Below are 25,052 nucleotides of genomic sequence, written 5' to 3'. Positions count from 1 at the left end.
CTTTCCGGTCTATCAAAATGAGCCAATCTTTTTCTCTTCCAGATTGTTCTGTGAATAAAATGGTGGAGTTGGTGGGAATTCCAAAGGAGATGTGGAATCTAGGCATTGAGGTCAAAGGTCCACTTCCATACTATAGATGGCAGCAAGCACTGAACACATGGGGATAGGAAGTGGGGTGACTGAGTGGTCTGGTGGGTACCCAGGCTTTGTCTGGCACCATGCCTCCTCCTTCTAGCAACTTCCCTGGATTGTTGTTCGGTGTCCTACTAGCCCCCCTCAGATTACACATGGGTAAGGCTCCAGCCCCAAATTTGGGTGGGGGGGAGCATGAGGCAAAGGACTAAGCTGTCATCATGTCCTGGTCTGGCCCATCCATCAGCTCAGGAATGAGAGCATAGTCTGATCAGGCCCGATGGGGCTATAGCTAGAAAGCCAGGCTCAAAGTCCTCCTCACTAGTTTCTGGTACAGAGCCTGAGCCCACTGTCCATTTCTTTGGCCCCAAGAGGGGACACTGTCCTGAGAAAGAAGCCAGCAGCAGGGAACCAGAGGCAGGAGGCAGAGAGAGAAACTTGGAACTGGATGGGGTTATCTTGAATCAAGCCACATTGAAAATCAATCCCACCAATGGACTTATCCTTTGTGATATGAGGCAATTATTCCATTTTTTAAAAGCCAGTTGGGGTTGGATTTTCTGATACTTGCACCAAAAGACTCCAGACAAGCAATCACCTAAATCCAAAGCTCCCCACAAATGCAAACTTTATTTTTTTAATTTTTTTTTAAAGATTATTTATTTATTTATTTGACAGAGAGAGACACAGGGAGAGAGGGAACACAAGCAGGGGGAGTGGGAGAGGGAGAAGCAGGCCTCCTTCCGAGCAGGGAGCCTGATGTGGGACTCGATCCCAGGACCCTGGGATCATGACCTGAGCCAAAGGCAGACACTTAACGACTGAGCCACCCAGGCGCCCCCCAAATGCAAACTGTAGAGAAAGGAGAGCAGCATGTGGTTACATAAGTGATGATTTTCCAGTTCTCCAACTGTTACACAGGTGAGCCAAAACCTGGGCAGTCCGGTTTTGTGGCCCTTGCCCAAATTTTATGGACTGAAACCTCTGGGACTGGGGCCCAGAAATCTATGCTTAAAAAAACAAAACAAAACAAAACAAAACAAAAACAAAAAGCGGGATTAGGATGTGAGGCCACGTTTGGAAACCAAGGGCTCTATAAGATTAAAATGTGAGGCTACCATTGCCGTAAGAAAAGTCTTACCATGATAGACAACCAGTACTTGCCTTGCTTCGTATTTCTCCTCAATACAAAAGAGCTGAATACAAAAAGCAGCTGAGGCTCCCTTGTAGATGGGGCGGAAGTCGCTGGTCTCCTTGGGCATCGAAATGGATGCCAATCTCAAACAGCTGACACAGCCATCTGTATCACCCATAGTGGACTGCTGAGTGAGGTTTTCTATGTCCTACAGCAAGAAGACATGAGGAAACAAGCAGGAATCCTATTCATTTTCTGCAATTTAATGGGCTAGTGGTTGCATCATCTCTACATTATATGGTCTCTCTAGGACAGATATGACAGTCTCACCTGAAACAAATCGTCCTGAGCCAGGCCTAGTTTTAATGAGATGTTCTTAATGAGATATTCAAGATTTATAAAGGGATTGAAAGAAGTCCTTACGTGAAGGTCAGAAAACGAATGGTTTCCATTGGTCTTTCACATAGGAAAGTGTGAAAGTGCATATTTCAACTGCAACGCTGGGGAGAAGTTAGAGTGTGGTAGTACTAAATATCTATCAGTTCCATAAGCAAAATACCTCTGCTTTCCAAAGTGTTTTCACTGTGATTTTGTGCTACAGGAATTTTTGGATCTTGGGACTGTTGGGCGGTTTGGTGATGAGGTGGAGCCCAGGGAGGTCCAATTGGCGGGAGCCACCCGGAAAGTTACTGTTAGACCTTCCAGGCTCATTTTAGGGGTGTCTAAGAAGGTGTCAGAGCTCAGTTAGAGGAAAATGATTCATTTCTGAGATCCTTCTCAGAGTTCTTTTAAATTAAAGTAATACATCAAACATTTAAATAATATCAGCACTAAAACCTTATAAAGAAAATCAGGAGTCCCCTGTCCCTCCAATTCCTCTTCCCATTGGCTAGCCCTTTCAACTTTCTCATTTCTTTGGTATTTATCCCCATGTCTCTGAATATGTGCTCAATTTCTTGGAGACTGTGATAGGCAGAACAGTGGCCCCCCAAACTGTACATGGCCCAATCCCCAGGACCTGTGCATTTTACAGAGCAACAGGGACTCTGCAGAGGTCATTAAGTTAAGATTTTAAGACAAGGAGATTATCTGGGATTATCTAGGTAGGCCCAATAAAATCAGAAGGGTCCCTTATTAAAAAAAGGGCAGGAGGGTCAGAGTCAAGAGACGAAGATACAGTGCTACCAGCTTTGAAGATGGAGGAAGGTACCACATGCCAAAGGAATGCAAGTGTCTTCCAAAAGCTAGCAAAAGCAAAGGGAGGGATTCTCCCCTAGAGGCTCCAGAAGGAACAGAGTCCTGCCTGCACCTGAATCTTAGCACCAGTTTGGGTTTCTGACCTCCAGAACTGTATAAGAATAAATTTATGTTGTTTTAAGCCACTAAGTTCATGGTAATTTGTTACCATAGTGATAAAAAACTAATACAAAGACCTGGCTTCTGGCATTTGGAGAACATGGTGGGAGGAGAGGACAGAGGTTTCTACATTTGAAATGGAGAGTTCCACTTGTCTGTTCTGCCTTTTCCCCATTACACAGCCTCACACAGTGCGGGCTGAACCTGAATTTAGAGCTGCTTCTGTCCCCTCTAACCAGAGGACAGTCATCTAGTTATTTCACTTGAGTAGACAGGCCAGGTGCTGTCTGCAAGGACTCTAGTGTCCCCAACACTGCATAGCAGACTGTCAGACCCCTCACTTCAGCCCAGTCTTCGCCCTGCCTTCCAGAAGCCCCAGGCCCTGGGCGTTTTGTGGACACAGGAGGAGAAGGTACCCGCTTTCTGCTAGTGCCTCCCCTCACAGTGGTGCTGGACCTTCTCCTTTCTCCGCTGTGCTAAGCCAGTGTAAACTCCTCCATCGATTTTCTTCATTCTCAACATTTTGAAAGGGCTCACCTTCCAATATCTCCTCTCCTAGTCTTGTTGTCTTTGTGGATTTGTGCCCCACTTCTTATTGCTTTACTGTCATTTCTGTGGTTTTTTTCCTGAGATAAACATAGGGCATCAATCCACCTTGTTGACCCAGATGCCCTCTGGGGGTCCAGTACGTCTAATGCAGCAGGGACCAACCTGTCCCCTCCTTCATATCCACATTCTGATTTGGGTCCCTACAGGTATAGCTATCTCTTAGAAATAGAGCATGCCTCACCCTCTGCTCCATGCCTCATTCCTCCCCAGAACCTGAGGAGTCAGTGCCCGGGCGTGGGTGTCCCCAGAAGCAAACTCTGAGCTAAGTTTATTTGGGGAGTGATGCCAGGAAATTCTGCAAGAGGAGTGGGGAAGGGAGACAAGGGAGGGAAGTACACCAATGCAGAGTGTCCCACCCAATCCCACTGAGATCCCTGAGAGACTGTGGAGAATACATCTCAGAACTGTCCCACCTAAGAGGCAAAGGAACTGGGGTATTGATTCTCCAACTACCTTCAGTCATTGTCTGATGGTTGCTCCCCAAAGATTCTGACCTGCCTGCAGCACGGCGCCAGAGAAAGACCAGGCACCTGAAGTCCCTGTCCTCAAGTGCTGAGGAATGAGCAGTGCCAGAAGGACATGGGTAGGGTCCCACAGCAGGTGCCACAGCGAGATTTGGAAAATGGGCCCCCGCTGGCCTGATACACTCTCTTCCTAGCAGCACATCCTGCTCCTGACTGCATGAGTTCTCCTATCCTCCACACACTCGGCCCAGGAGGGCAGAACCTGCTCCGGCGGTGAAGTCCTGCCTCTAGCCAGGTGTGTACACTGGATTCAGTGGGGGGAATTAGGAAATGCACTTGTCACAGGTCCAAGCTTTGTTCTCCAGTTCAGTTTTGGCCAAAATCAAGTGGCACATTTATCCCTACTGACTTCTGTGTAGGCTTCCTAATTTCTCAGAATCTGGAGAAGAAAGGAGTACCAAATCTGGCCATCTCTCAGAATTCCGATGTCTGGGATTAGTGTTCCAGTTATGTGATCCTCCCAGATCTCCGTGGAGATGACCCGACTTCCTGTTCCTTCAAGGGCTCTCCAGACTTCTCAGGTTGACTCACAAGTCCAGAAGAGGCAATGGGGAATCCACTGAAAGCTCAAAACTGGGCTCACCACTGGGGCATGAGAGTATCTGATCATGTGAATCTCCCACTTAAAACTTTCAAAGCCTGCCTCTGCTCCTTAGGAAAAATCCAAAATCCCAAGCAGGGTCCACAAAGCCCTGCCAAATGACCTGAATCCTTGGGTTTCTAGCAGGAAACAGAGGGCACACTCCAGCGAAACAGACCAGGGAGGTTCAATAAAGGACCATATGTGAAGGTGTGGGCAGGGAGAAGGGAAACCAACAAAGGATAAAGAAGTGCCCCAGGGGTGGCTGCTGGTGAAAGATGCTACCACCCCTTGGCCTGAATCTGTAACAGTATAACTTCTAGGACCAAGCTGTACAAGGGATACCAAATAAAGGATTTCTCAGTGGAGAAAGACTTCATCGAGGGAGGCTTTGTGGAGTCAGTGCTAAAGAAGATGGCAGCTCTGAGCTGATAGAGAGAAGCAGGGAGGCCTGGAGGAGGAAAGAGCTCACCAACACTGAGTGGAGAGCAGTGAACCTCGTGGGGCCCACCAGCCGGCACACAAACCCTACCTCCATCTCACTAGTGTTTCCACTATGGACTACTGACAGAAGTTCCTCAGCTGTGGCTTCTTCTGTGATTCTCCCCTGTAGATGACAAAGGCAAGACATTTAATCAACACCTACAGTGGTTCAGAGCCCCAGCTCTGGAACCAGCTGCCTTGGGTTCAGATTCTGGCTCCACGGCTTACTGGCTTGGGAAAGTCATGGAATCTCCGTGGCCTTATCTGTAAAAAAGGGGCTAAAAGTAGCACTTACCTGACAAGGTTGTTAGGAGAATAAAATAAGGACAGGTAGATAGAGAGATGCTAGCACAGTGCTGACTCTTCCTAGTCCTCTGTAGATGTTAGTTATTACTTCATTATTCTTATTCTTCTGTGTAACTTGAAAGCTGCGCTAAGTTTTTTCCAGCTGCTTTATTGAGGTGTAACTGACAGTAAACTGAATATATTTGAAGTATACCTTCTGAAAAGTTTTAACCTATGTATGCACCCATAAAAATATCACCGTAATAAAAATAGTGAGCATATACCTCACTCCCCAAAGCTTCTGTGTTTCTAGGTACCCCTCCCTCACGCCCTATGCCACTTGGCCAACCACACACAAACGATTATCTGCTCTTTGTCACTATAGATTATAGGCTGAGTCTATTTCTGGATCTTCTATTCAGTTCCCTTGGCATCATTATCACAGGGGCTTAATGACAAGAACTATATAGTAAACCTTGAAATCAGTAGTGTTGGTCCAACAACTGCTCTGTTCCAAAGTTGTTTTGGCCAATCTAGGTCCTTTCCATTTTCCATATGAGTTTTGGAATCAGTTTTTCAATTTCTAGAAAAATCCCTCCTGAAATTTTGACTGGGAATGCATTGATCAATTGGGGAAGAATTGACACCTTGACAATGTCAAGTCTTCGAAACCAGGAACATGGGCTATCTCTCCATTTATGTAGGTCTTATTTCATTTCTCTCAGAAATGTTTTGTGGTTTTCAGTGTACAAGTCTTGAACATCTTTTGTCAGATTTATCTCTTAGTATTTTGTGTATCTGTACTAGTGTAAATGGTATTTATTTCAATTTCTGGTTGTTAATTGCTATTACATAGAAACAAAATTAAACTTTGCATATCATTTTTGTATATATTTAGCAACATGCTAAATTATTTACTAGCTCTAGTAGCTGTTTTTGTAGATTCTAGATGATTATGTTATATGTGCAAATAAGGGACAGTTTTAATTCTTCCTTTCCAATCTGGATGCCTTTTATTTCTGTTATCTTTTTGCTGGCTTGAACTTCCAGTGTAATTTAAATAAAAGAGATGATAGTGGACATTCTTGCATTGTTTCTGACCATGGGGGAAAACCATTCAGTCTTCTACCATTAAGTATGATGTTAGCTACAGGGTTTTCAAAAATAGCCTCTAACACACTGAAGAAGTTCTTTCTGATTCCTAATTTTCTGAGAGTTTTAATGAGGAATGAATGTTGAAATTTCAAATACCTTCCCTGTATTTTTGACAGAAACATTAGGTAAACTTTTAGCCTGTTAATATGGTGAATTACACTGATTTTTTTTTTTTTTAAGTAGGTTCCATGCCCAGTGTGGAGCCCAGGGTGAGGCTTAAACTCACGACCCTGAGATCAAGACCTGAGCTGAGATCAAGAGTTATCATGCTTAGCCGATTGAGCCACCCAATCGCCCATGATTGATTTTTTATGTTAAACCAAACTTGCATTCCCAGAACAAACCCTACTTGGTCATGATGTACTATCTTTTTTATATATTGATTCAAATTACTAAGATTTTTATTAGGATTTTTCCATCGATGTTCATGAGAGCTATTAACCTGGAGTTTTACCTTCTTATAATGTCTTTTGTTGTGAGAAGACATACTTTAGATGACTTAAGTCCTTTTAACTTTATTGAGTTTATTTTGTGGCCCAGAATATGGTATACCTTGGTAAATGTTCCATGTGCACAGGAGAAGAATGTGTATTCTGCCATTTTGGGGGTAGAGTTTTATCAAGTGTCAATTGGGTCAACATGGTTGACAGTGTTCTTAGAATCTATATTCTTATGGATTTTCTACTTTCTATTTGTTCCATCAATTATTAAGGGAGGTATATTGAAATCTCCAAATATAACCATTTGTTTATTTGTTTGTATTTGCAGTTCTATCAGTTTTTGCTTCATGTGTTTTGAAATTCTATTAGATGCATAAATATTTAGGATTGTTATGTTCTCTTGATCTTTGTTATTTCTGGTAATATTCTCTGTTCTGAAATCCACTTTGTCTGAAATGAATAAAGCTACTCCAGCTTTCTTCTGATTAGTGTTAACACGCTGTATCTTTTTGTATCTTTTTAATTTGAACCTATTGTAAATCTTAGTATTTAAAGCACATTTTTGCAGTCCTTGGGTGGCTCAGTTGGTTAAGCGTCTGACTTCGGCTCAGGTCATGATCTCAGGGTGCTGGGAACAAGCCCCAAGTCAGCCTACACACTTCAGTGAGTAGTCTGCTTCTCCCTCTTCCTTTCCCTCTGCTCCGCCCCCCACCTGTGTATGCTCTCTCGCAAATAAAAAATAAAATCTTAAAAAAAAGTGCATTTTTGTAGTCTGCATATAATTGAGTCTTGCTTTTTCATCCAATCTATCTTGGCCTTATATGATCTTTGATGGGACATTCAATGTACATTACATTTAATGTAATTATCAATATGGTTAGGTTTAAGTCTGCCATCCTGCTGTTTGTTTTATATTTGTCCCTCTGTTCTTTATACCCCTTTTCCATCTTTTTGTCTTCTTTTGGATTAGTTGTATATATTTTTTAAAAGATTTTATTTTTAAGTAATTTCTATACTCAACATGGGGCTTGAACTCACAACCCGGAGATCAAGAGTCACATGCTCTACCAACTGAGCCAGCCAGGCACCCCAGTTGTATATTTTTATGGTTCCATTTTCTCTCTTCTGTAGGTTTATTAATTATAACTCTCTGAATTCAATTTGTAGCTTCAATTTTTTTTAAGGTTTATGATATACATCTTTAACTTATCACATCTATCTTCAGGTGATATTATACCACATCAGGTATGATAGAAGAGCCTCCAAGTAGTATATTTACATTTCTCCCCTCCTGGTTTTTGTACTATTCTTGCCATACATTTCATTTTAACATTTGCTACAAGCCTCACACTATGTTGTCTTTATTTTACTTAAGCAATCAATTATCTTTTAAAGAGATATAAATAATAAGAACAAAATCTTACATGTGTACCCATCCCGCTACCATTCCTCATTCCTCTGTGTAGATCCAGAGTTCCATCTGGTATCATTTCTCTTTTGCCTGAAGGACTTCAACATTTCTTGTAGTATGTGTCCGCTGGTAATGGATTTGTCCACCTTTTGTGTATAGATGAAAATTTTACTTTTATTTTTGAAAGACGCTCAGCGGGCATAAAATTCTAGGTTGACAGTTTATTTTCTGTCAGGTCTTTAAAGATGCGATTGCACTGCCTTGCTGTTTGCATTGTTTCCAATTAGAAATCTGCAACTATGATCTTTGTTCCTCTCTTCCCAGCTTGCTTCTTCCCCGCTTCTGGCTGGTTCTAAGATTTTTCTCTTTATCACTGGTTTTCCACTATTTGATTATGATGGGCTTTGGTACAGTTGTCCTCCTGTTTCTTGTGTTTGCTATTTATTGAACTTGTGTCTGTGGGTTTACTGTTTTCATAAAATCTAGAATTTGTTTAGTCATCATTTCTTCAAATATTTTTTCCATCCCAACCTCTCCCTCCTCTTCTTTATGGACTCCACCTGCACACATATTAGCTACTTGATATTATCCCACAGCTCACTGATGCAATGATCTTTTTTATTTTTTAATTCTCATTTCTATTTCAAGTTTACTCACCTTTTTTTCTGCAAAGTTTAATCTATGGTTGATCCTTCTGCGTATTTTTCATCTCATGAATTGTAGTTTTTATGTCTAGATGTTTTATTTGGGGTGTTTTTATATCTTCCATGTCTCTCTTTGAACTTTGGAACTTACATAGTTATAATAACTGTTTTAATGTTCTTGTCCACTAATTCTAACTTCTGCCTCAGATCTAGGGTGGTTTCAACTGGTAACCTCCACCTATGCATCACACATTCTCAGTTTTTTGGGTGCCTGGTAATATCTTCTTGGATTTCAAACACTGTAATTTAACCTATGTGGGTGCTAGTTAATTTTGCACTCCTATACACATTCTTGAACTTTGTTCTGGGACTCAGTCACTTGGGAGCACTTTGATCCTTTTGGTTATTGGTCTACATATACGTTAGACATAACTGGTGCAGTGCTCTCTCTAGAGCTAATTATTCCCCACTATTGATGCAAGACTCTTCTGTGCACTCTTCCAGTGCCTTGTGAGTCATAAGGTTCTCCAGTCTGGCTGATAGGAATAGGCACTGGTTCCAGCTTTCGATGAGCATTGGGCACTGTAAACTCAAATCCTTTTGGGAGGTTCTTTCCTCAGCCTGACCTTCACTATTTCCTCATATGCTGATTGGTCTTCAGCTGAATACTCAAGAGCAACCCTCTGCTGGTGTCTAACATCTCTCTGTGTGTGGCTCTCTCCTCTCTGGTACTCTGTCCTGCAAACCTTAGCAGCTTTAGTCTCCATGGACTCACAGATCTGCCTCCTCAATTCAAGGAGTCCACTGGGTTCCCACTGGGTTCTCTTGCCCTGTGCCATGGCCTGAAACTCTCTCAAGGCAGGAGTCCACAGCAATCGGAGGACTCACCTGGCTTGTTTCCCATCTCTCCCATCATTCTCCTTGGTTACATGATAAGCAGTGTCTTAAAAACTGTTATCTCATATTTTGGCCATTTTTTTCAGGCAGGAGAATAAATCTAGTCTCTGTTATTCTATCTTTGCTAAAAGCTGAAGCCCTTAGCACTAAGTTTTTCTTTTTCATTAATTCCATTCATCAGCTTCATTTCTCTCAACCTAATCCATGTCATACAACCTTATTTAAAAAGTCCCCTCCTCTAAGATTCTTCCCATCCCCCTTTCCACATACTGAATTAGAGCTCTCCTCTCCCATACCAAGTCACTACCTCTTAAAGGCTGGCGTTGTGTTTTGGTCTCATGAGTACCCTCCGACACAGCAGAGTGCCTGGCCATTGTGCATGCCCAACCTCCATGCAGAGACTAAATCAGCACTTGAAATATAATAGCCAACCAGCTATAGGTTAGATCCTTTTGTGGTTTGGGGCCTAAGAATGCATTTTCCATAGAGACAGTGTGGAAATCTGGGAGGACAAGCCAGGTGGCCTAGTGCTAAGATAAATGTCCTCCCTCCATCCTCCTTTTCCCAAGATTTTCTTTGCATGAGTTGGTGGGCAAGGAGGAACATTGTTTTGTCCAAGGTTGAAAAGGAGAAGAAAAAAAAAAAGACTTAGAGGCTAGAGTCCAGAAGAAATGGCTCAGCACCTGCCCTCCATCCTGGGCTCAGGGAGGGGTTCTGGGCCTAGCTGGATGGAGAAGTCAGGCAGACCAGAAGCTAAAGGAGGTGTGTAGGGAAACACATCTTGGGATTCTGGCCACATGCAGGGCTGATGTAGGACCGGACCAACATTAGCCCACTTTCCTGCCCCACCTGCTAGGTGAGGCCTTGTTCCTGAGGACACAAGAGACATGCTCTGAGGTCCCGCAGGAGTATGTGAGTACCCAGAGCCCAGTAAATTTGGGCATTTATATTACTGCAAACCCATCAGTGGTCAGAAGTTGGCAGAGCTGGAACAAATGGCTGGATCTGTTGGCTCGTCCGCCAAACCACAGAATCTCTTACATGGCTGACTGTGGGCTCCTTCGCTGTGGGTTTACCCCTTCTTTAGGCGAAGGCAGCAGCAGCACAGGCAGACCTCTGGCAGCAGGAGGGTGCGGGGGTGGAAGGGGCTCCTGCTGAGGCTGGGCAGAGACAAGTGGAGCCAGCGGCTCTCTGGGAAGCTGTAGAGGGCATCTCTCTAGCTCCCAAAGCCCGATCGGGCAGGAAGGAAAACAAGACCTCATGTGAGTATGTGGGCAGCGTGTAAGTGTCTTCGGTATGTCTGGATTTTCTACCTGACTTTAAATGAGCAGCTTTATCTGCCTCAGCCTCCTGAAGTCAGAGAACAGGTGAGAAGGAAGGAAGAGAAGGGATGAAACTCCATTCTGACCTGTATTCATGAAGCTAGTGATGCGGCTCTGATTCCTCTGTTACAAACACGCACCCAGGTGTCCTCCCGGCCTCCCCAGTCTTAGTGCTAGTGAGGCCTTTTCTACAGCAGGCATCAGAACTCAGTCCTGAGCCAGCACCCCACAACACAAGTAGCTCCCACGCCTGCCCCAGGGACCCAGGCATGGGTGAGTGACCTCCGTTACCTGAATGCCTTCCATGGCCTCTGGAGAGACAGGTTCCCGTGGCTCCTCAACTATTTCCGGGGAACTGTGGTTGCTAGTACCGAGTTCAGCATCTTTGAGAGAGAGAGTGGCATAATGACAGAAAATAGATGATAAACATCTGCAGAGCCACAGGACACCAGAGACAGCCGGGAAACTGATGTGTTTCTCACCTGTGGCACATCTGAAGAATGGTAGAGCAGAGGGCAGTACCATTAGGTGGGGAGCCCACCCCAATTCTGACCTCTTACGGCCCTTAAGAATGGGATGGAGATAAAGTGATACCCGACCCTATAGAGTTATGGGGAAAACACAATGCCAGCGATGGGCCAGGGCCTGGTTCTGGCCCACAGCAGGGAGAGGGGAGCCCTCACCCTCTGTGGCTCCTGAGCCAGTGCTCCTTTCATAGGAGCCCCCCTTTAAAGTATACAAACAACTGATTAGCAACTTTCTGGGCCGCAGGCTTTGAAATAATGTAAAGACCACACGTGGGAAAGACCACAATTAGCCATGTCAGTGCTATCTGAACGCCAAAGATTAATTAGCACAGGGCTGCTTTTCCTTTGTTTGAAAATATTATAGCATGCAGTCTGACAGTGGCCACTATTTTTACTTCTCTACCTTCTAAGCAAGAACTGGAGCTGAGCATTACTGTTTCAATATGTTCTGGAAAGTGAATAATCAGGGTAGTGTTTGTGGTCTTTAACTTTCACTAAAAATTACAGTAGGAAAAAATTTTCCCCCTTTTGTCTACAAAGCTCTTCTTCTCCCCCACCCCCCTTCTCCTTCCTCCTTCTGCATTCTTGTCTTTCTACTGGGCCTTATTTCTCTTCCTTTCTGTCCCCCTCTCTCCTTCTGTCTTGTCAGTCTCTCTTTGCTTCCCCTTTCCCCCTCCCTCCTCCCTCCCACCTCTTCCTTCTGGTTGCCCCCATGTCTGCTCTGCTGGAGGATTCTCAGCGATGACATCTGCTCACAGCCACCCGAGGATGATCTGCCCAGGGGCTGCCCCTCCGCACTGCCCCTCTTGTCTCTGACATTCACGTCAGACACTGCAGATAGCCCAGAGGTAGCCTATCCTCTCAGCTTCTTCCTCTCCCACTGTGCCAGCCAGGGCAATGGCTCCTGCAGATGCCTCTCAACCCCAAATCCTCAGATTACCTGCTTCTGGCAAAGATGGGGCTGAGTAAAACAGAATGAAATTCTAAGAGAAAAACTGGATGGCCAGGGAAGTGTACAGGGCATAGATGAGAGGTACATAATGTTGAAGGTACAACAAGAGAGAATCACATCCCAGGATAAGGGGTAGCTCTTTGGGCATGGGGAGAAAGTGTCTGGAAAGAGAAGCAAAGGACCTAGAATTCCTCTTCTGAAAAAACATGCTTGGGGCCACGCTTGTCCCCAGAGGTGGCTGCATTTCAGAACTGGGCAAGGTGAATCCATCTCTCTTTCTCGTGTCTCTGGGGTTTTGTGAGGTTTAATGTTCATAATGTGTCCTGAGATCCTCAAATATGAGGTGCTATCCCAGGGAAAAGTCAAGGCACTGGTATTATATAACACACAACTGAACACATGACTGAGGCTGAAAATTAATTGTTATTTTATTACCTACACCACCTATGTAGCTCAGAAGTTTCGAACTAGTGGGAGTAGAGGCACCATTCGCTAGGACTTTCCCTGTTCTTGAGATTGCTTCTATGGGATGGGTTTACCATGAAGCTAATAATGCTAGAGGTTCAGGTACCCCCCTCCCACTGTACAGGCCCCTCCCAAGACACAGCACTTATTATTGCATTCATAATTTTGCATTTGTTTTCTTAAAGAGGGCTCTCAAATTGTATCGACTCTAGGTCCCACGAGACCTGGGTCTGCCCCGCTCTATCTGATAGCGATAATACACACGGAAAACTAACGAATACATTTTGATGGTTTTAGGAATAAATAATAGTAAACAATCTGGTGGGGTTTAACATTTATTTTAAATAGAGATCAAAACTCCCAACAAGATTTTTTTTTTGTGAAATGAAATAAATTGATTCTAAAACAGTAAATATGGAGGAATAGTTTTTAAGACATTTTAAGAAATAATCAACAACAGAATTTTAAGAAACAAGAACAAAGAGCAGGCCTAATTTCGTAATGAATATTAAGACATGTTATACTAGAACCATGGATCATTCAAGTAATAGAACAGAATGGAATCCAGAAAAGAGCCAGACAATTATAAAATTACTGATATATGTTAAAGGTGGCATTTCAAATTGGTGGAGAAAGAATAAACTATACAAATAAATAAATAGTGCTGGCTCATCATATGGGAAAAAATTAATTTGGGCCCCTATTTCATATAATACAAAAAAATCACTTGCATGGGGCACCTGGGTGGCTCAGTTGGTTAAGCAGCTGCCTTTGGTTCAGGTCATGATCCCAGGGTCCTGGGATCGAGCCCCATATCTGGCTCCCTGCTCAGAGGGAGCCTGCTTCTCCCTCTCCCTCTGCCTGCCACTCTGCCTACTTATGCTCTCTATCTCTCTGTCAAACAAATAAACTCTTTAAAAAAATCACTTGTAAATATGTTAACAGCCTAAAGTCTTTTTTTTTAATGTTGAAATTATAGGAGAATATCTCTATGATCTTGGGGGTGGAGAAATTCTTCCTTAAAAATCCATCTGCAAAAGGGTAGAAGTCATAAAAGCAAAATATTTTTTACTTATTTACTTGTGTGTGTGTGCCAGGCATTTTTTTAAGTTTTTGTTTTAATTCCAGTTAGTTAACATACCTATTGGACCACATCAAAATCTAAAAGGTCTATTAAAAGTACCCTAAAAAGAAATTTTTAAAAAATTAGATCATGGAGAAAATATTTGTAATACATAAAATAGACTAACAATCTAATTACAGAAAGGAGAAATAACCCATTAGGCAAAGGCAATGAATATCCAGGAAATGTAAATGACCAAAAAACATACAAAAGTGTTCATCCTCAATAATATTCAGAGAAATAAAATTAAAACGATATTTCCTTTCATACCTATCATACTGTCAAAAGTTTAAAATGCTGACAGTGAGTATGAGAGAACTGTGAAAGGGTCTGGAGGAAGACCACTGGTTTAGCCACATGTGGTGGCATGTGAGTATTTCCAAGCCCAGCAAGAACAACTCCAGGAATAGGGTCTGGGGAAACTCTTGCAAGAGGTCCAAGAGACATGCACTGGGATGTTTGCTGCAGCACTTTTTGCAATAACAAAATAACAGAAACAACTTTAATGTCCATCTAAGGACAAGTGTGACACATTCCATGTGGTGGAATACTGCCCAGAAAGTAAAAAGAGTGTCCTAGATCTTAGATCTATGCATACCAACATTACTAGATCTCAAAGAGTTGAGCGAAGAAGTAAATTTCAAAACATCACATATTCCCAAAGACACCATTTATATATTAAAAAAAAAAAACGGCTACCACAAAATGGTAGTGTTTTTTCTATGAATACATGGACTTCACATAAAAGTATAAACAACTGGTCTGGTTGGACACATATTAAAGTTATTACAATGGCTATTTCTGGGGAGGAGAGGAAGAATCAGGCTTAGAGGTGGTTCAATGGGAACTCAACTTTAACTGCATTATTTTAATTTTTTAAAGGACAGTTTCATGCAATCAAGATTTTTTAAATGTCCAATTATAAAAGTAAATTTCTCTCTCCAAAATACTACAAAATAGCCATTCTTGTTTATTATTATCATATTATGGATGATTTCAAAAAAGCCTGCTAAATGAATTTAAGTCACTCAGTTTTAAGAAGGGGAAAGATTAGAGGTTCAAGTTAAATCATTCATTCAACTAAACTTCAATGGAGAGCAATGAGCTGCAAGCACTCTGAGATACTCAAAAGTAAATAATGAATAAGATGTAGCCCCTCTTATTCTACAAGGCTTACAAGTGATCAGGGTATGTGTGCGCGCGCGCGCGCGCGCGCGCGCACACACACACACACACACACACACACACCCCTATCTCAAAGTGTGAAAGTCGCTAAAGCAGACATATGAACAAAGCACACTGAGTACTCATTTATTCATTCATTCATTTAAAAATTTATATTTCACACTTACCATCTGTTAGACATTAGCATTCTAGGGATTTCAGCAATGAACAAGACGAACTTGCACCACCAAAGCAAGTTTAGTAAATGAACAAGAAAATAGTAAGTTATGATAGATGGCATATAGAAAATGCCCCAGGATCTGCTTTAGATTGAGTGGTCGAAGTCCTTCCAAATATTTAAGCTGAGACCGAAGGCTAAGGAGTAGCCTTGAGACAATAAAAGAGAATGGAAATAATGAGCAGACAACTCTTTCTAGGAGTTTTGCTGAAGAGTGAAGACATCGTTATTTCTTGGTATGTTTTCCTTCCTTGGTTTGCCTCTGGCCCTGTGGTCTTCTTTGTAATTGTGTTACTTTCCTGGGGCTACTGTAACAAATTACCACTCACTTGGTGGCTTAATGATAAAAATGTATTCTCTCACGGTTCTGGAAGCCAGAATCCAAAATCAGTATCCCTGAGTAGAAATTAAGGTGTCGGCAGGGACACATTCCCTCCAGAGGCTCTAGGGGAGAGGCTGTTTTTGCCTTTTCCAGGTTATAGTGACTGCCAGCCTTCCTTGCCATGTGGCCACATCACTCCAATCTCTGTTTTTGTGGTCACAGCCTCCTCCTGTCTGTGTTACCTCCCTCTGTCTCTCTCTCATAAGGACACTTGTGATAGCATTTGGGCCCCTCAGATAACCCAGGATAATCTCATCTAGAGATCCTTTATCACACCTACAAATACTCTTTTTCCAGAACCAAGGTAATATTTACAGGTTCCAGGGATTAGAATGTGGACATCTTTTGGGAGGTAATACTTCAGTGTACCTCAAAAGGCACCTGTAGCTAGCTGAAGGAGTGCTGTGTATCCATCCAAATGCTTACTAGGAAGATCAAACTCAACTCATCCAAATCCAAAATCACAGCATCTCCATCATATAATTCATTCACTTTTATTATTCCCATTTCACAAAATGGTTCCACCATCCACCTAATTTCTGCAGTCTTCCTTGATTTTTCCCTTCTCCATAACCCTCCTTTTCTCCATATGCAATAAAATATCAAATTCCATTAATTCTCCAAAATATCTCAGGTTCATCCAAAATCACTGTTTTGATTCAGTCCCTCCTCTTCTCTTTCGGGGACACTCTAGTGGCTGTTGGAAAGTCTTGCTGTGAACTAGAAGTTCACCATGGCTCCCTTTCTAATTAAAGATTCCCAGTGGAGTGGCACCTGGGTGGCTGGGTCGTTAAGCATCTGCCTTCGCTCAGGTCATGATCCCAGGGTCCTGGGATCAAGCCCCACATCAGGCTCCCTACTCCACGGGAAGCCTGCTTCTCTTTCTCCCATTCCCCCTGCTTGTGTTCCCTCTCTCTGTGTGTCTCTCTCTGTCAAATAAATAAATAAAATCTTAAAAAAAAAAAAGATTCCCAATGGAACACCATCCCGTATGTTGTGAATAGATTAAACTCTTTTGCAAGGCATGAAAGCCTTCACTGCCTCACCTCAATCTCCTGTCCTGCTTCATCTCTTATCAATCCCTCACTTCATGCTCTGGCAACCCTGAATTTGTACATTCCCTTCATAAGCGATGGTTTCTAACACCTCCTTATTTTACACATTTTGTTCCCTCTGCTAGGAAAATCTTTCTGCTTATTCACCTAGAAAGCCCCAATTAGTTTTTGAAGTTTTGACTCAAAAGCTTTTTTTCCTGTGAATTCTAAGCTGATGCTGTCAAGATGACTTAGATATAATTCTGCTGTGGTCCCACCACAATTTTCTAGCCTTCAAAACACTTCTCTTATTGTAAATTAATTTGTCCTGCTTATTTATCCTGCCATTAGACAGTACTAGACTCACCAGTACTAGACTCCTAAAATCTAGTATATGGGAAGTACTCAGTATTTACTGAATGGCTGAATGAACAGCAAGAGGCTGATGATAAAGTCCACAATAATACAAAGGAAAACACTAGGCAGGCTGCATGAAAGGAGGATAAAGGGCTTTTTTCTTATTTTTTAAGGAAACTCCTCCCAACTGGACTGCAGTGCAGACTCCAAACCATACACTATGATCAACTTGAGCTTTGTGCCCTGGTAATTCCCATATCACTCTCTTGAGATGAGACTATAGGTTTTAGCCTCCTTCAGGCTAAATTGGAGTTTGTGTCTCCAATAAGACAGGAGAAAGAAGACCATGAAAATGAAGAAGGGTTGAAATGATGATGCTGATTTTTCACCCTCCCTGGATGTAGGCCCTTTGCTATGTAGTATCCTATCCTGATTCTGGGCTCAGCAATGTGACCTGCTTTAGATAAATAACATATGTTAGTTCAAAGCCTAGACCTCAAGATGTGTGTTTCTACTTGGTCTCCTGCACCTTTTGGTCACCATAACAACATGCCCAATCTAGCCTGCTAAAGGATGAGAGGCACATGGAGCAGAGCCAAGGCCGGCCTAAATCAGCCAACAGAAACCAACCCCAAGACATGTGAGAAGACCCAGCTAAGACCAGGAAAGCTGCCTAACTGACCCTAGCTGTATCAGCAAAACATGCTTATTGTGGTATGCCACTGTGGTTTTGTGGCTGTTGGCTGGAAGCAGTATTGTGGTAATGGATTACCAATGCAATCACAAAAGATAATAGAATCAACCAAGCCTGGTTCTTTAAAAATACTAATTAAATTGACACTGGGGAGATTAATAAAGGAAAAAGCACAAATAAATAATGGCAGTAATGAAACATAAAAACATAGGACAAATCTATAAAGTAAGATGGTAGATATAAACCCATAAGAACATTAAGTATAAATGGACTAAATATTCTAATTAAAAGACAACAGTTGTCACTCTAGATTAAAAACAACAACTAAACTCTACGCTGTTTATAAAAGACACACCTAAAATGTAAGGAAATAGGAAGAATGAAAATAAAAGAATGGAAAAAGATATGGTATGCAAATATGTATCAAAGAAAGTAGGTATGGCTGTATTAAAATCAGAAAAAGTAGACTTTAAGACCAAAAAAAGATCACTAAAGATGAAGAGTTTACTTCATAACTGATTTTTTTAAAAGTTCAAAGAAGATATAATGATCTAAAAATTATACACCTAATAACACAGATTCAAAATACATAATGAAAAATGATAGGCTATGAGTAGAAATCAGTACATCCACAATCAAAGCAGGAGATTTTAACATATTTCTCATTAATTGATCAAATAAGTGATGAAGTCAATAAGGATGAAATATTGGACAACATTTTATCAAATGTGACTGATTTATATAGAACCCTGCACCTGACAACTATAGAATATACACTATTTTGATAGACTCAAGGAATGTTTTCAAAACTTGACCATATGTTCAACAAAGTTTAAAGGATTAAAATCACACAAGGTAGGTTCTCTGGCTTCAGTGCAATTAAGTTAATACACAGTAATAAAAAAAATTAAAAAATAACCCCCCCAAAAAAAACAAAAGACTAATAAAATTGACAAACGACTAGCAAGACTGTTTGAGACAGGAGAATACACATAATCAAGGTCAGGAATTTTGAAAAAGGCAGTGTCACTATAGAGCTTCTGAACAGTAAAAGTGTAATGGGAAAAAAATGAAGAATGGCTTCAGTTTTATCCTAATGCATTTGAAAACATAAAGGAAATGTACAAGTTCTGATAAAAAAAATTACAAACTACCAGACAAAGACTAGTTCTACAACAATTTAAAAAAATTGAAACTGCAATCAAAAACCTTCCCCCTAAAAGCCCACCAGGTTTAGACAGCTTCCCTGGCAAATTCTACAAAACATTTAAAGAATAAACATCTCTAGCCTTGCACAAACTTCCAAAAAGAGAAGAAGGAAGAATACTCCTCAAATTGTTTTATGAGGCCAACAGAACCTCATTTCCAAAGTCTGGCAAAGACATTTCAAGAACTGAAAATTACAGACCACTCTTACTCATGGAACACACCTGTAAAAATCCTCAACAAAACATTAGCAAAGAATCCAGCACTGCATAAAAAGAATAATAAGTCTATTATTAACAAAACAGTTAACATACAAAAATTAATCAATGTAATTTACCTCATTAACAGAATAATGAAGAATCATATGATCAACTCAGCAAATACAGAAAAAAAGTATTTTATAGAATTCAATTCAATTAAAATAACAACAACAATCATTCTTGATAAATTTCTTAGCAAATCGTAAATACAGAAACTTTCTTAATCTGATAATAGGTATTCACAAAGCTATCCTTAATGGTAATATATTCAGAGCTTTCCATTTCATATTACGAACAACAAGAGGATGCCTGCTAACACCAATTCTATTCAAAGTGTTAATCAGTGCATGAAAAAGAAATAAAAATAATAAGGATTGGAAAAATAAGAAATAAAAACTTACATTATACAGAGAAAATCCAAAAGAATCTGCAGATAAATCATAGAATTAATAAATCAGTGTAGAAAGGTTGTTGTATATAAGATCAATATCCAAAACAAATTGCATTTCTATATAACAGCAATAAACAATTTGAAGAGGGTGTTATGCTGAGTGAAATAAGTCAATCAGAGAAAGACATGCATCATATGACCTCACTGATATGAGGACTTCTTAATCTCAGGAAAGAAACTGAGGGTTGCTGGAGTGTTGGGGGATGGGAGGGATGGGGTGGCTGGGTGATAGACATTGGGGAGAGTATGTGCTATGGTGAGCGCTGTGAATTGTGCAAGACTGTTGAATCACAGATCTATACTTCTGAAACAAATAATGCAACATATGTTAAGAAAAAAAAAAGAAGAAGATAGGAGGGGAAGAATGAAGGGGAGTAAGTCGGAGGGGGAGACGAACCATGAGAGACGATGGACTCTGAAAAACAAACTGAGGGTTCTAGAGGGGAGGGGGGTGGGGCGATGGGTTAGCCTGGTGATGGGTATTAAAGAGGGCACATTCTGCGTGGAGCACTGGGTGTTATGCACAAACAATGAATCATGGAACACTACATCAAAAACTAATGATGTAATGTATGGTGATTAACATAACAATAAAAAAGATGAAAAAAACACAATTTGAAAAAAATTTTTAAAGATAAATTTTCCAAAAGTGTGAAAATATCAAATACCTAGGAAAGAATCTAACAACAGATGTGAAAAGCGTATATTGCAAAAAGTATAAAACATTGTGAAAAGAAAGTAAAGAAGACAGAAGTAAATTGAGGAATATACCATGTTCATAGATTAGGTATCTTACTACATTGTAAAGATGTCAATACCCCCACACACACTGATCTATAGGTTCAAAGCAATCCCATTCAAGATTTCAAATTATTATTTTTGAGGTGCCTGGGTGGCTCAGCCGGTTAAGCATCTGCCTTTGGCTCAGGTCATGATCCCAGGGTCCTGGGATGGAGCCCTGCATTGCATCAGGCTCCCTGTTCAGTGGGGAGCCTGGTTCACACTCTGCCTGCCACTCCCCCTGCTTGTGTTCTCTCTTGCTCTCTGTCAAATAAATTTTTTAAAAAATCTTTAAAATTATTATTTTTGAGCTGACTTGCAAGGTCATGTGGGAAATCAGATAAACTGAGTTTTTAAATTTTTTAAAGATTTTATTTTTTTGAATAATCCCTACACCCAACATGGGTACCAAACTCAACCCCAAGATCAAGAGGAGCACTCTCCACAGACTGAGCCAGCCAGGTTATCCACAGATAAACTGGTTTTAAAATGTCTTAAGGTAAATTTGTTTGTTTATTACAATTATGTTACCTCCTGTAGTTACTTCTGAATTATTTATGGCTACATTGATTAAATAGGTAATTAAGTATTTTTTAAAGATTTCATTTATTTATTTATTTGAGAGCAAGTCAGCAAGAGAGGGCACAAACAGGGGGTGGGAGAGGGAGAAACAGGCTCCCCACCAAGCAGGGAGCCCGACTCGGGGCTTGATCCCAGGACCGTGGGATCATGACCTGAGCTCAAGGCTGACACTTAACAAACTGAGCCAAGGCACCCCAGTAATTAAGTATTTTTTCACAGCAACCTGTGATCGTATAAAATCAGGTGTTCAAACCTTTTAAGATATTTGACAACTTTTGGTATTTTGCCTTCTCAAAATCGAATCCTAAGTAACATCTTGATCTTTAACTGACTTCCCAGAGGGCCCCTGGAAATATCTCAAGGGATTTCTTCTTCTCCTTGTAAAATGAGAGATACCAAAAATTAATTAGATACATTGAATAGCATAAAAAACACTGGCAATTAAGAAGAGATATTTAACTTCCCCTAGGTTATATTTGTGTGGGTAAATACTTCTGGGATTATATGAAGCTCCTAGAAATTTGTCAGCTTCCTCACTGTCCATATGTCCTGGTACTGCTTTGCCTCATATTAGACACAACAATAATATAATGCTATCAACATTCTAGTTATTATTTCAAATGCAGCATGCCACAGAAACAACAAAAGTTCCTTGCCAGTTATGTTAATTTCATAATGAACTCTCATAAGATCTTTAGCCACAGACAGTTAAGTCTTTCGCCATCTGCAGATAGTTATTTGTTGTCTTGATGCTTCCTTGGAAACTCTTACAATCAGCTGCAAGCCAGGACGCTTGTCTTCAACAAGAGGAACTCTCTCAAAGACCCATGGAAAAGGGACTATGTCAGGCACTCTAGAGTATAGGCTTCTGGTAGCATTGACTAACAGTGAGAGCATATCACAGGACTGAGCAAGGAGTTCCAAATCTCGAGTGGGCAAGCTGATGGGTTCATGAAACCCAAGATCAGATCAAGGAGAACAAAAATTAATTACATAGTACAAAATGAACTGATGAAGGATATTACATCATTTCTTTAAAATATTGCTCCTGGCTTTAAGGAACCACTTTGTTTTTGCTCTTAAGGTATTTTTAACTTTCAACAATTTAGTAGATTATACTTTTGAAAACACTTTTTTTTTCTCCCTGCCTCATCCCTCCAGAATTTGGAAACTCTTATTGAGTATTCTAATTTTCATGGCAATATAGTTATTTTCACAGGTTGAATAAGAATCTGTTCTTTTGTAAACAGGACATAACTGGAAACACTGGTTATATGATCAAGGCTTTGATTGGAACGTCATATTTAAGAATGACACGTGTAGAATCAAATACAACTAGATAGTTTTATGGAAATAAGGTTGACTTTATGGATCTAGTGCTTATAGAGCCCTCTTGGGTATCTGCCACTGCCTTACAGGTTTCCTAGTATTACGGGTGAATAAGGAAGGATCTTTTAGGGGACTTTGAGAAGAAAGGAACTCACCCAAATCTATAGGTACTACAGTGAAATCTAGTGGCGAGTTCTTGGCTTGGCATTCTAGCCTCAAGAAACATTTAAAGATCTAATTTAAACTTTCTTATAAAATTCCAGCAAAGCAGGCTCTCTGCTCCTCCCAATAGACAGCTGCATTTTCTTCTGCAATGCCAGCAGCACTCCTAAGACACAATGGTGATGGTCAGAGAAAACAGAGTTCTCAGGCACACTGAGTGCCTAGTCACCAGTGCTCCTATTTTTTAAAAAATCTATTTGAGAGAGAAAGAGAGAAAGAGCATGAGCGGGAGGGACGAGGGGAGAGGGAGAGAGAATCTGAAGCAGACTCTGCACTGAGTGAGGAGCCTGACACAGGGCTCAATCTCAGGATCCTGAGATCACAACCTGAGCCGGAACCAATAGTTGGCCACTTAACCGATTGCGCCACCCAGGCACCCCACCAGAGCTCCTTTTAACTCTGGCAAAGTGGATACTGTCACCATCGATGGCCCCTTCACTGACCTCAACTACACAGTCTACATGTTCCAGTATGATTCCATCCATGGCAAGTTCAATGGCACAATCCCGTTAGCATTAAAAACCCAATAGAACCTTCTATATTTTCCCATTGAAACCCTAACGCTCCCCCCATTGTTAAATTGATATATGCATCTTTACCTCTGGCTATTCCGGTGAGTTGCTCACCACCATAGAGCATTTCTGCATGCACAATAAACTTTTTTCCTGTTAACCTGTCTATTGTCTGTAAATTTGCAGGTCCCTGACCACTCAAACTCGAGTTGGTAGAAGAAAAGTTTTTCTTCTCAATAAACGCTTTTTATATCAAACAAGAATAAACAAAAATAAATTAATCAAGCAACTAGAATAGGAACACCAAAACACATCCAAAGAAATTAAGAGAAAGGAGGTCATAGGAATAAAAGCCAGTATTAATAAATTCAAAAAGACAGCCATAGACTCGGTAGATAAATCTAAGAGCTAGCTCTTAGAAAAGATCAATCAAACAAAAGAATCTTTTTTTTTCTTTTTAGTAGAGGGTAAAAAACCAAAGAGGAAAAGGAGGAGCTATAACCAGCTATACTAGAGAAGAAATTGTAGGTCAAGCTCCAGAGTGGACATGTGGAGATCTCAGTCCCCCTAGTTAGAGGAGACAGACAGTAGTGCCTGCCACGGTGAAGCCTATTTTGGCTACAAGCAGAGTCAGGAACCATTTCCCTGCAATGGACCTCACAGCAGCCAGTACTGGAGGCTAGGGACAGATCCTGCACAGAAGGACTGACTCACTTGGGACACTGAGAACGTTATCTACCTAAGGAGACATTTGTGGCAGCAGCAGGTGCCCGTGCTGGGATGCTGGGGGGAGTGAAGCTGAAATTCCATGAGACGGTTAATATAGCATCAGCAAAGCTGCTGACGCCAAATGAGAATCAGGGCAGAATCAATACAGAGATCCGGAATGGAGAAATTATTACAGATCTCCACACTGGCTGGAATAAGCTAAAACAATTTTAATTCTTTGCCTACAAGAGTCACTTCAATCAAGTGATCAAAGTGACCACACACTTAATGGGACAGACTGAAAATGTGTAATACCAGATAGGGTGCAATGAGAACCCAGTCCCTTCTATGCTAGTCCTCCCAGGTGTGCACAACTTGAATCTCCTCGGGAGGAAACAGCAGAAAAACACAGATTCAAGTACAATCTACAGAAGCAGGGGCCTATCATCTTCAAAAGTGTTTGGGCATCACATTCAAGGAAACTCAGAGGAACTGTTCCAAAATGAAAGATAACAGAGCAACTCAATGCAGTTTGTCATTGTGAACCGGATCTTTCTGCTATGAAGGATGACATTATTGGGACAAATAGGGGAACTTGAATAAGGTCTGTGGACTGCAGATTAATTGGGAGTAACATATTCCAGTTAATTCTTTGATCTTGATGGACGTTTGGGGCTGTAAAGGAGACTGTCCTCTGTAGGAAACACATACTAAAGTATTCACAAGTGACTCAGTAGGACATCAGCATCTTATTTTCAGATGGTTCAGGAAGAAAAAAAGTACATGCAACTTTTAGGTAAATTTAAGATTGTTTTCACATTTTGGGCGCCTGGGTGGCTCAGTTGGTTAAGCGACTGCCTTCGGCTCAGGTCATGATCCTGGAGTCCCGGGATCGAGTCCCGCATCGGGCTCCCTGCTCGGCAGGGAGTCTGCTTCTCCCTCTGACCCTCTTCCCTCTCGTGCTCTCTATCTCTCATTCTCTCTCTCTCAAATAAATAAATAAAATCTTTAAAAAAAAAAAAGATTGTTTTCACATTTTAAAAAAATTGAGGGAGGAAATAAAAGCATTGTCCTCGAGTTACTTCTGTGACTC

General features: G+C 41.2%; 1 protein-coding gene across 7 annotated transcripts in view; it reads right to left on the bottom strand.

The window, feature by feature from the left end:
• CFAP61 (cilia and flagella associated protein 61) overlaps positions 1-25,052 on the bottom strand; it is a 301,246-nt gene that overhangs the window by 215,445 nt on the left and 60,749 nt on the right. For all 7 annotated transcript variants that reach the window (XM_073878452.1, XM_025876823.2, XM_073878453.1 and 4 more), the window contains 3 exons: positions 11,265-11,356; positions 4,869-4,943; positions 1,297-1,475 (listed from right to left, as the gene is read on the bottom strand). In XM_073878452.1, the coding sequence (XP_073734553.1) occupies positions 1,297-1,475; positions 4,869-4,943; positions 11,265-11,356 (346 nt within the window). The remainder of the gene's footprint in view (positions 1-1,296; positions 1,476-4,868; positions 4,944-11,264; positions 11,357-25,052) is intronic.

The sequence above is a fragment of the Callorhinus ursinus genome, unplaced genomic scaffold (assembly GCF_003265705.2).
Source record: "Callorhinus ursinus isolate GAN/ISIS: 27379988/994484 unplaced genomic scaffold, GSC_fseal_2.0 scaffold29, whole genome shotgun sequence".
NCBI lineage: Eukaryota > Metazoa > Chordata > Mammalia > Carnivora > Otariidae > Callorhinus > Callorhinus ursinus.
The sequence above is the reverse complement of the archived record's forward strand: the minus strand, read 5'-3'. Positions and strand labels throughout refer to the sequence as shown.